This window comes from Charadrius vociferus, unplaced genomic scaffold (genome assembly GCF_000708025.1).
Source record: "Charadrius vociferus isolate BGI_N301 unplaced genomic scaffold, ASM70802v2 scaffold505, whole genome shotgun sequence".
Lineage (NCBI taxonomy): Eukaryota > Metazoa > Chordata > Aves > Charadriiformes > Charadriidae > Charadrius > Charadrius vociferus.
This window is the reverse complement of record NW_009648645.1, coordinates 1,849,855-1,862,512: the sequence shown is the minus strand read 5'-3', so window position 1 is coordinate 1,862,512 and position 12,658 is coordinate 1,849,855. Positions and strand designations below refer to the sequence as shown.

At 39.6% G+C, this 12,658-nt stretch overlaps 1 protein-coding gene across 1 annotated transcript in view; it reads right to left on the bottom strand.

The window, feature by feature from the left end:
• RORB (RAR-related orphan receptor B) overlaps window positions 1-12,658 on the bottom strand; it is a gene marked incomplete at its 5' end in the record, with an annotated part of 35,141 nt that overhangs the window by 19,105 nt on the left and 3,378 nt on the right. The window contains 2 exon segments of the mRNA XM_009886405.1: window positions 7,898-8,299; window positions 11,369-11,510. Of these exon segments, the coding sequence (XP_009884707.1) occupies window positions 7,898-8,299; window positions 11,369-11,510 (544 nt within the window).

Below are 12,658 nucleotides of genomic sequence, written 5' to 3'. Positions count from 1 at the left end.
AGAATGAACATATTTTCTCAAGTTCGGTTATGCAAGAAAATATCCATATCTTTTGAGAAAAGGAGGAATTTTATATACTTTTATGCATTAGAAATGTAACCACTTTAAGGAACTATATTATCATGTTTTAGAAATGTAAGCTATAGATAAAGTTGTTTTTAATACTGTTTAAGCATCTTTTTAATTCATTTGTAAAACAAGATGAAAATTAAGTAACAGAACAAAAGATCACAAAACATTCCCCATTCTCAATCTCAGTTAAAAGATGTCACTGATTATATTAATTTCATTGTTTAATCCAGCTGCTTATATTGTTCCAATAGTTATAACCACAGTTAAGATGGGACCTTATTGTCTTGGGTGCTGCAGAAAAGCAGTCAGTAGAAAATGTTTGTTTCTTGAAAACGTGCATCATATGCCAGAAGTATTTACACTTTACCTCTCTGTGAACAGAACTCTTGACTGTATTCCCACTTTCAACACTTATCCCCACCATAAACATAAAGGGCAATGTTTAATATGGCATTTTCTGCAGCATCTGTAGTGCATAGTCTGTAGTGTGATCTAACCCCAGCTGCCAATGGTCATCACTGGTAAAATTGCTGTGACATTACTAGTAGGCCTGAATTTGACATATGAATTAACTTAACTGAAAGATAAATCAAATTGCTTTCAGAAATAGCCAAAAAGCTGTATAATTTTCAGGAAAACCCAGTCTGAGGTATACTTTTAGGCTACCTACTGCATTTTCAAATAGTTGTAGATTAATTGCTTTAGTGTATAAATTTGAACTAGAGTTAGTAAAACGGCACATTGCTTTGTGCTTATTGAACTGCTGTAATTTGTGTTAAGTGTAGTCAAGCAGGACTGCCAGAACCAACATGTGACTGATCCAAAGTCCACTGCAGTTACTGTGAGGCAGTGGATGCTTGGTGATTTGAAAATCACAGGGTGAAAAAACTAGCGCTTAAATATAGTACCTTCTAGAAACCAGTCTTTATTTTCTAAATCTACATGAAGAGTTATAAAACAAACTCTGCCCTCCCTACATCTTCTTAAATCAGTAAGAGCTAAAATATGCACTTAGTAAAAGATAACAAACAGTTACTTATGGACATTTGGATCATTTAAACTACCAGGTTGGGCAACATAAACTCATTAAAGCATTTCTGTAAATCTGTAATTAGGCTGGTTTTGGTCTAAATTTACAAATAAAGAGAGATTAATTTGACTGTAGGAAAAGACAGAACTAGAAAATTTTACAAAACTTCAAAAATATTACATTTTCCCAACATTTCTGCTGAATTATTTGTTGATTCTATTGGTTAAATTTATTTCTAAATATATGCCTAAAAAATATGAAAATCTACAATTATAAAAAAAACATCCCTCACTCCAGCATCAGTTCAGCTAGAATGTTTCAGTACCATAGCACTCTAATTTATTCCTCCACTCTTCTGTCCATTTTTTGTGAAGTTGAAGCAGTTTTTTTTCCTAACTGAGCAACGCTGTCAAATTAGCTTTAAATCTTGCCATTCTCTGTTCTCTTCTTGAGTGTACGAAAAGGGAAAAAAATTAATTACTTACAAAAAAATAGCAGACGAAGTTCTAAGTTTTGTCACATGAACTGAAATGTGCACAGAACTGAAATATTAATTTATTCTGATTGTCACCTTTAAATAGGTAATGATGGTAAGATATAGTGCCCTAAGGGCATCTAAGCAGAAATGCACATGCTGCACATTTTTAATTGCTCACTAGATGGCAACATTGCTATGCTGAAATACAGCTGTAAGGCAGTAGACACCTGCCCTGCAAAATTTGACTATCTGCTTGGTAGGAGGGATATTAAACTGTGGCTTAGAAAAAGATGTGAAGAAATATTACACACGACTATGGTCACAAAACCATAATTTCTGCTTCACCGTGTGGTGGGTGGTGGCCTTGTAAAAGGAACAGCAACACAGACATTAACTTCAACTTAGGTATGGGTTTTATTTAGAGACTTCATTGCGTTTTGAGTGTGATGGTCCCTACGGTGTCCCTTCAAATAGCATGTAACTGAACAATACATGTTCAGCAAACTGTCCACCAAAACTTGATTTGGCACATGGAACCAATCCTGGAGATATAAAGGAGGGAGTTAAAAAATAACAATAAAAAATGCTTATCACATTGGAGAAGTGCTTTTGCAACCTTCAACAGCAAGACACAGCATAATTTTTTAGACATCAATCTCATGCTGGTATATATATTGCATATGCAACATAGAGTGCTGTGAACATCCATGAGGAATAAACTAAATTCTTAATGGGAAGATTTCTGCTGAAAGGAGAAAGGTGTGGCACTGGCTTTAAACTACACCGTCAGCAGAGGAGCTGAGAACATTTCCAGGTGAAGATCTCCTCTCAGGATGGGATAGTGAATCAACTAAATGCTAAGCTCCTGCTTGTATGTTATTGCAGCAATGGTAATTTAGTAACTTTACAGTATATAAAGTTGTTCACTGTAGGTTCTGGAATGAAAGTATGAACCCAGCTAAATTAAGGCTTACATATGCACAGGGTGTCATTTGCAGGTACCAAAGGGGCTTCACTTTCACATGCCCATTATGAGCCAGTCTTAAATATATTTTGTAGGTTTTGCTTTACTGTAGTTTTCCAGTCAATGGGTCAGGGTCAAAAGAGCTGTGTGTTACGGCAGATTTGGTGAGTAGGGCAAGTGATGCCTTCTCCAGTTCTCACAATGGGACTACCCTAGTGAGCTATTGCCCACCCTAAGATACAGCAGAGCAGGGTCAGAGGGACCAGGGAAAGGGAAGATCAAGCCCGAGCCTACCAACCTTACTTACTCTTTTCCTTTAATTTTGGTAGAAATGTAAGTTCTCCAAGCCATTGGGTACCTTTAAATAGCGCTGATGTTGAAGAAATGCCATGTAAGTAATCATAAACAACCTTTTTTTCTGTAATTACAGAGGCTGAACTATGTAACCTCCTGTACCCTCTAGTGGTGCCTTATTGACTACCTAAATACACACAGCTATAGGGCATTCTTCAATTTGACCTGGAGCGAACCCTTAACAAATCTGTTTACTCCACAAAAGCATTTGTTAATAATTTTTTCTCATCTTTAAGAAATCATAGGTTGGTAATCTCAACTGTAGTCAGGGCAGGGGAGCCTTTCCATTAACTTTTACAGACCAAGATCTGAGCCACAAATTTTGTGAGGAAAATGCAATGCTCAGCTCAGTGACAGATAATATTATGCACATATATTTAAACAAGATGGTCTTTATTTGACCAAGTCTAAAAATAAGCCTTTAATACCTGCTAATTTAAAATCACACCTGGGAGCAAGCATTGCCATCCCTCTATGGGGTTACCAGCATCAGGAAATGGAGCTCCCTTCTCCCTTTAAGATTTCCCATGCACCAGCTGACCTCTCTGACTCTCTCTGCAAGGAGAAAGCCTTTCTGCAAATGACCAAATTTTCGCTTTCGAACATGATGAGCACATTTCACTCCACGGTTTGAGCACCCAATGAAGCAGCAGGAGTTTCTGCCTTCCCCAGATGCGCAGATGGCATGGTGGTCAGGGAGAAACCAGGTCCCTGGCAGCATGCACCCTCAGGCCATGGGTTTCTCCTGTGCTGGTAGCATCACCGGCTGGCAGGACACACCTGGGTCATGCCACCCGTGGACAGCAGGACAGGTAGAGTAAGAGCCTGTCCAACTCATCTGGTTGCTGCTACTTTGTGCTCTGCCCACTCTGCTTCAAATCCAGATCAAGTCTCCGATATGATGCCTTGAGTTAAGCATGAAAATACCTCCCTTAGAAGAAAAAGGAGCTGGCCTGGAAATGCAGCTGACGCCAAGCTGAGGCTCTGGTCCTGTATGCTTATTTACGAGCTTTGGACTGATTTCATTATACTTTGAGTTTCTTTTTGTAACAGGAACTGGAATACTGATGGGGGCTGAGCCTAAGACACAGTTCTGCCTGATGGGAAACCGCCTGATTTTATCCAACTTTTCTCCATTTTAAGCTCTGTCAATTACATGAGAAGTTTGTGTCTGTTTTTGAAACTGCTCTTATACTTAGTCCTCTCTTCCACAGGAGACGTTACCTATCCCGCTTCTCATAGTGATCAGATAATGTGCAGTTGTACCCTGGACTATTCAACTAATTTAGAGGAATATACTGATACTAAATACATATGAAGGAGCCCCATACATCTTTAATTTTTCATCACCTCTTTTTCCTACAGTTATTTCCTGGTACATTATTTAGAGATACTAGTAAGCATGGAATGCAGGATAACCTATATTTTGCTTGCTGTGCCATTCTAATACTATGTGTTGAAACATATGCTGTGTAAAAATTTTGAATTTCAAAACTGTTAAGTTGACCAATTTCCATTTCCACTACAAAGTCTACTGTAGATGAAGGTATGTTCAGGAAAAAGAGCATTTTCATATTCAAATTAAAGCACAGAACTGTTAAAGATCAAAGTAGGCCTGACCATTTCTGTTCCTATTTGGTGGAATTAGAAAATTAACACATGAAGAAAAGAATGGAAATGGTGTGTAAATTATGTCATAGAGTATCTCAGAAAATATTATTTTTATAACTGAATCAAACTGACAGGGAAATAAGACTCGTTGTACGGTTTTTTTTTCAGAGAACCTTACCATTGGACAGCAAGCAAAAAGTAAATACTAAAGCAGTTTATGCAATTGCAGCAAGTTATTTAGACAGGTGCAGCAGGGACCATTGTTAGAACTTGCTTTACAAGCATTTAACATTTTCATTAATAATCTGAAAGAGAGGGTTCACAGTGTGCTAATTAAACGAAGAGATAATTCTAAATTGAAAGAAGTCACAAAACATCAATGAGGACTGAGACATAATGTAACAGAATTGAGAATGTTAGAAAATCAAGAAAGAGAAAATGGGATTCAAATGTGCAAATGTGCAGTCAGAGGTATCTTAACAAAATCTGCCCTATACATGAGAGAAGTGACTGAGAAACAAGCAAAACAATAACACCAAAGGAATAAGTGAACTGGACATTGGTTGGCACGTGATGCAGAAACTGCAAAGGCTATTTTGATTCTGGGCTGCCTGTGAAGAAGTCTGTCCATTGGAGAGCTTACAGCAACGTTTAGGAGCTCAAGGATGGAAGGAATCTCACACATTCATTTATGAGGAAATAATTAAGAGGGCTGCACTCAAGATCAGGCAAGTGGCAAGTGAGGTTGTGCTTGAAAATATACATGTCTTTTAAGAATATAAAGGCCAGAAAAAAAACCCTAAGACTGGAAATTTGAATCTGGTAGAAAACCTTCAGTGAGGAAAAGAACTAACAAGATCTGGGATACTTAAAGCAATGGTTCAGTATATCACTAGACAAGGTAGTATAAAGAAATTTCTATCAGGCATGAGGATCAATGCAGCATAGCTTTTCCATCTTCTATATATTCTCTATGATTTCATCTAACAGTTAAGGCAGCAACTTCTATTTAACATGAGTTGAGCTTATTCCTATTTCTCACTGGAGCGAGTAAGATACAATGCTGTGGTGAAATTTAAGCACACTGTAATATGAAATCAATGCAGTCCAATGCTTAGATTTTTCCTCCTTTGATTGCAAGACTGCAGCTTTACAGATGGTCCAACAATCCACTGCAGCACCAAGAGGTGTTTTCTGTTTGTTTTAAACACTGAAAATATCATTCGCCTGTGCACTAATCCCAATATTTTATGGTACATCTCCTGCATTTATTCAGTTGTGTCAGCTGATCTGTTATACTACATTATTTCTGACTAACACCCTTACCTCTCTGCTCTAGGTGCCTCAAATGACATAGAGCAGTAATTGGGTAAAATCCTAGCAATTTAGGAGCCCCGGTTCCATATTTCAAAAGAAAGAGAGGTAAATCCCAGCACCCGCATTTTGCTGTCAGCTCAGAGACAGGCCCTTTGCTATGCCCTGTTCCCTGTGCTCTGTGGTTTTCCCTGCTTTGTGTGCTCCAGAAGGGGAACACTGACCAGATGACACAGAAGTGAAATGTGGGCTGGGTTTAGAGCTGGCTGGTTTTGGGCTACAAGAGCAAAAAAATGCATGAAATTTTAACAATGATGCATTATTTCTAAACAATTCTGCAAAAGATAAGTTAAGTGGTTCTCTAAAGATCCATGAGTCAAAAGATCCCATCGAATTCAGTGGGATCCTTTACCCACTAAGGATATAGTCCCATGGCCATATTCCCAGTTTGGGCTCACTTCTGTAAATGAGTACAAACACTAATTCATGGACTATCAGAATTCTCATATTTCTGGCACGTCCTCTGAGTTTCTTGGGAAACATTTCCCTTTGGTACAGGGTGCTGCAGGGAAACAATTCTTACGGCTGTTTAAATTGTCTCTCAGCTGATTTGGAGTACTGCGAACCCCTGTTGCAGGACTGAGGTTTGCACAAGCCATGTGTGAGTAATATTCACACAGCCACAGGAGCCGAGAGGGAAGTTGGAGCAGATGTTCCTCACTAATCCGCTGTACTGCTATGCTGTGGGTGTAGGACTTAAACAGAGTGGCAGAAAAGCATAACTTTTTCCTGCGCAATTCACAACTAAAGCACACAATTTGTTACACGGCTTTCTGCACATGAGCATCCATGGGTAGAAAGCATGCTACAGATTCTAGATGCATCCTCTTTTTTTTATCAGACAGTGACTACTACATACATCCTTTCTGCAATATATATTGAGTGCGTGCCGCATCTCCAGGGCCCTCAGTAGGTTTGAGTACACACAGAAATTTACACATCTCAGTGTACATCCACGAGGCAGCAAGGCCAGGCTAGAACTATAGAGGGGTTTTATGATGTGACATTAATTAATTTGTTATGGGTGCTCTTGAATACCATCTTTTTTTTTTTCTCCTTCTTTCTTTTTAATTAAATTCCATTAACAAAGTGTTACCCTTTGATTATATTCTCAACCACGACTGACTCAGCATACTTCACTTGTTGAAGTGGGAAGTACCTAATTAGGATGCCAATCTTCTTTCATGTTATTTCTTTACAATAGAAGTAGTACTTCCGGTTGCTTTGGAGAAGTATGACTAGAGACATTAGATGAGCAGAAATCCTCCTTAGAGAAGAATCACCATTACCCATTGCCTTTCAAACTGTCTCATCTCACAAAGAAGTCTCTTTGCTACTTTTCAAAGAAGAAATCAAGGGACAGGTTCTCCAAGGCATTCAAGCAAAGGAACAGATGTCTCCACACAACTACATTCAGAGTTTGTACACCTCACAAATTCAGTGAACTTGCTCTGCATGTACATCTACCCACCAGAAATAGCGAGATGGTGCTTTTTGACAATAAATCATAGAGTGGTTTAGGTTGGAAGGGACCTTGAAGATTATCGAGTTCCAACCCCCCTGCCATAGCAGGAATACCCTAGAATTAGCTGCCATGGGGATTCTGGGTGTTGGCAAGAATACAGATGGCTGGCTGAAGAGATCATTTAACCTTGCTAGTAATGAGCTCATTTGAAACAACCTCCCCACTACTAATTATCACTTGGTCCTGACTGATTCATCACCTGCTTTGGTGCTCCTATTTCATAAACAAAACATGAAATGCTGAGTTTAAGAAACTGCATAATTTTCAGATTTTGGTAAAAACAGAACTGTCTCGATACTTTGTCAATTACTGCCAGGCTGATTTTCTTTCCTTTACTCCCTGTATGTGTGTGCACGTATGCACATGTGTGAACAAGTAATTATTGTGTACCTGTGTATGGAATGCCTATATAATATTCTAATAAAGACAGTATTGTGATCTAGCCTGTATATATACACAGTACACTAGAGGAATAAGAATTTTCCTTACCTATTTCAGTCATGGATATCCCCGGAGCTAATTGCCCATTGTTGAAAGAGCTATAGGTAAACAAGTTTGGTACAGAGGTGAGGTCATAGATAGGTTCCTGCTTTATCTGTTTGATTCCAGTCATGTCTAACCCAGACTGGTCTGGGGAAGGTTGGGCAGAATCCACATTATAGTAACCCTCGGACTTCGGCAGGTCGATGACGTGCCCGTTTGAGTAGGTGCTGCCAGTTTCGTTATTCAGGTTGCTCAAGCCATTGCTTATGCTGTTGCTGTAAACCCTGGCGAGGGCTTCTGCCTCACCGCTCTGCTGCTGCCGTTGCTCCTGCAGTCGCTGCTGGTGCTTCTGCACTTCAGCGTACAAGCTATCCCTCTGCTTTTTGGACATTCTTCCAAACTTCACAGCTGAAAAGCAAAGCACAATGCGAACCATTGTAGTCTTTCATTTTTTCTTGATTCCCCTCAACCCCACCACCCTTTTGATATTTACTTTCAGTGTTACTTTTGCTGGGGAAACTTTTCTTTTCCTGTGGAAATGAGAGAGGATGCAAAGCTTTACACCGTATGCGTCTCACAAAGGAAAAAGTATTGTGTGCTTGGATTTACAAGGTGACGACAATGATTCCTATTTGACAGGAGGGCCTCAGTCAAGGAACTCACTTCCCACTGTGAATGTTAAAAAGACCATGAATCCGTTTATATCTCTGTGTTCACTGAACAACAACCCAGAGCTGTATGAAATGTACAGTCTGTAGATTCATATCCCATGTGATTTACCAACTTTCCACAAACCTTTAAACAGTGCACTAACAGGATTAGTACTCTGGATGAAAACAAGCCCTAAAGCCTTATTATCGCATCCTTTCAATGGGGTGTTATCTTCACACTTTTAAAAAAAATCTTACAGGTTAAAGTTAGAACCTAGAGGAAAATAACAGATTTGAAGGTAAACAGCACAAATGAATGTCATCTTTTCCACAGAGGAAAGTCTGAGGGATTTACACAATCAATTTACATAATCTCCATGCACAAATCCATGCATTCCTTCTGATGAGAAAGCGAGAAAAACATCAGAGTGCGAAACACTCTCCCCAGGAACAGGGTTCATTACACTGAGATTGAAATTTTCTAAAATGACAGGCTGATTGCTTTGGAACTAGGAGGAGTAAATCCACAGCCTGCATATACAGTGGGTCATAGCTGATTATCTTCCTGGCTGTCCCGCTCCCCAGCATCTCTCTATAAATTCTGGCTTTTTACTGGGCTAGATCTTGGGATCTCAGAGCAGAGGTAGTTGTTAATTGTGCTCGAAAACAAATGAGGGATACACTCAGCAGGATTTATCAGAGCACAGGTAGGAGGACATTGGTCTGGAAATATTAATTTCTACATATTGTGAGGTGTAGTTTCCAACACTGAATATTTCCAGCCTATCTTTAATTGGGATCAATTCAGAATCATCACAATTATTAGCACAGGATGGGCTTGGCTCTCAAATTTGCTGCCCCTTACTTCAGCTGTAGCCCTCCAGAAGAGTCTGAGCCTACACATGTGGATGAATGTGAAAATCTTCAGTCGGGAAAAAGATCAGAAAAGGAAGAGTGTCATATGGAATGGCAGTGCCAGAACACCAAGGAGATGGCAGCCTCTTCAATTTATTTGCACTTTTTTACACTAAGAGCTTTTTTTTTTCTGGTTGCCAACCTCAGCTTACTTGCGGCCCTTTACACAGGCTGCAAGCTACCTCACATGAACACAGCCTGCCCCTGGAATCAGTGCACTGCACGCTCTTACCGACAATGTACGATGACTGTATTTTGAAAAATGCAACTGTGTATTTTCTTCAAATTTAGGGCCTCAGTAATAAAAACAAACACCCACTGTTTATTCTCATTATATATTCATTAATTGGATTCTCCAGCTGCTGTCAATTAGCATCCTGCCTCTGCATGATAAAAATGAATCTGTTATATGGCTGAGAGGTAAAAATCACATTCAATTTCTGTGTTAAGAAAAATCCATACAGCCTATTTTAAAGTCCTAAGAGCTCTTAATATCATTAAGTATAAACACCCTTACATAAACAATGAGAGAAGAAAGCGATGCTGTCAGAAGAATCGCTCCCTTTGTCTGTACGCAGTGGTCCCTGAATTATAGGTTGGGAAGACAGTGCTGTCAGTCACATTAAAATGCCCCTGTGATACCTCAAATGATTGGAAGATACTACTTTTAGGAGGAAAGCACGTGCTGTTAAATTACTGAAATGTAACTGCTTTAATCTCCTCTGGGAAGAATCAGGAGCTAAGGCATCAAGTAAGCTGCATGCTAGGACCAAAAAGAGTTCACAGATTAAAGGCTAGGCTGCAAGGCCCATCTCAGACTGGGGAGACTGGTGTGCAAGTTGTTTCAGTGAGACATGAGACACACTGAGGAAGGAAAAGACCTATTACAGTCCAATTTAAAACAAACTTATAATCTGCCAACCATCTAAAGAAATAGCTCTTTTAGTAACTTTTGCATCAATGTCTGTTAATTTCAAATGACGCATTTTGTGTAGACTTTTCTAAGACAGAAAAGTGCTGCCAGGTCAGGCAATCAAAATTAATATATCCTGCCTTCAAACTCAGAAGAGGCTTCCTGACCATTTAAAACGTGCTTGTGAGCTGGAAACCCCCTGCAAGAACAGCGGTGGCTGGAGCAGTGCGTCTGTAGGCAGCCTTGCCCAAGCCTCCCCCTGCCTGCAGCTCTGGTGCGGTGCACATCCTCAGCACTGCTGATCACGGCTCGTCACACCACAGCTTGGAAGGTGGACCAGAGCTCTGCAAGGACCAAAGGATCCTGCTATTGGATACACTGTGACGCTTTCTTCTGGTGTAGTGTCCATGTTCAGTGCTAAACTATGAAATATTTCTTCTATAGACTCAGACAGAGACAGTAGTCAATGTACAGGTAAAAGAAATGGGTTTTTTTTAGCAATGCAAAATATTTGGTCAAGTGCTCTGAATAAAACAAACAGAAACCCTCAATGCTATCATGGTGTAAATTTCTTCTTAGCTGCCTATTTACCACCACAGACCTTTAGAGATCTCAAGGAAAGGGATGCTTTCACACATCGATTTGTAACATTAAGATAAATGTTAATGTTTAATATAAGAGGTTATCTAAACTGGAATATAAATGCAACTCTCCAGAGGTGCCTTTTTTGTGCTTTTGATCAGAAAAACACATTTCACTTCTGACTCTTTCTGTTCCAAACTAATACTTCTCTCCATTTTGTGATTTCCCCACCCTCCCCATGAAAATAGCCTCCTTTGTTCACTGAATGGCAAAGATCCGCATCTCACAGTGTGTGCATTACAAAGCAAGGAGCTTCTGCTCTCTCTTTTTCCAGAAATCTACAGGGAGTTTAAGTAAGTCAGCAGTGAAGAAGAGTTTCAAAGGGTTTAGGCGTGAAGCAGGAATCTGACTCCTTACCATCTCGAGACATTCCCAGGGCAAGACATTTCTGCAGTCGGCAGTGTTGGCAACGATTTCTGTTGGTTCTGTCAATTAAACAGTTTCTCTGCCTTGGGCAGGAGTAAGAGGCATTGTTCTGTTGACTCCTCCGAAAGAATCCCTAGGGGCAAGAGAGCAAGAGAGACAGAGTATTACCATGTGCACATATAAGCACGCGCACACACACGCGCGCGCGCGTGGAGAACCATGTAAACAACTACAATAAACTCTTATTTAGTGCAATCCTTCTTATGCCATGGCTTTGCAGATGTGTTGGCCTTGTATAGTGAAATTAAAGAACATTTACTTATAATAAGGAGAATTGTGCTTTATTCTGTAAAGAATGTAATTCTGCTTTGTTACAATGCAAACAATAATGTTACAGAATGCATTCCTATTGTGCAATAACGACCATGTATCATCTAATGCTTGCTCCTAATAGAGGAAAAGCTTGTCAGCATTTGTAAACAGATGACTTAAAGTAATTGTTCTGACTATTTTCTTCCTTTAATGAAAGAAATTGGTAATAACTGGCACTGCCTATGCATAGCATTAGAAGCTGAAGTCTGCTGTTCAATTTAACCTGGCAAAAGTTGATCTGATCTGGAGGGACCATACACTTCAGGAGTGAAAAGTAATTCAAATTCAAGCATCACAAAAGCACTAGGATTTAATGACTGTATCAAGTAAAACCAGTACACAAAGGAGAAAACAACACCTTTAGACACTACCATGAGAAAGTAACGACATTTTCCATTTCAATGGAATATAACATCCATTTTATCTATGTAAAAAATTGTAGTTATTCTATCTCCTTTTTTTTTTTTTTTCTTTTTCTTCTATTTCAGGCCAGTTGTAGGCTATTTGGCTAAAGATTAGAGGTCTAGAAGGAGACTATTAACACATACCTAAGGCCTTACGAGCTCCCAGCTGCTATGAACGACACTGAGAGGTACCGCTATGGTAGAAGTGACACGAAAGTGACAAGAGGAATGAAAGCAGGGGATGAGGATTTGAGAGAGAAAGAGAGAGAGGGCATTTTATGATATTCCTTCCTTTTCTGGAAGGTAATGGACCTGAGGAACAGCAAGTCCAGAGACAGAGAGACAAAGAAGAGGTTCCTTGGCTGCTTTGGCATCTCCAGATGCAGGCAGTTGCTGGATAGTGTGGTGGGAGAGCTGAAGGATAACCTAGGGACTGCAGGAATCCACAAGGAGAAAAAGGGCAGAAGGCATCACTACTGCAGTTACACTAGTCACCAGAAGTAAT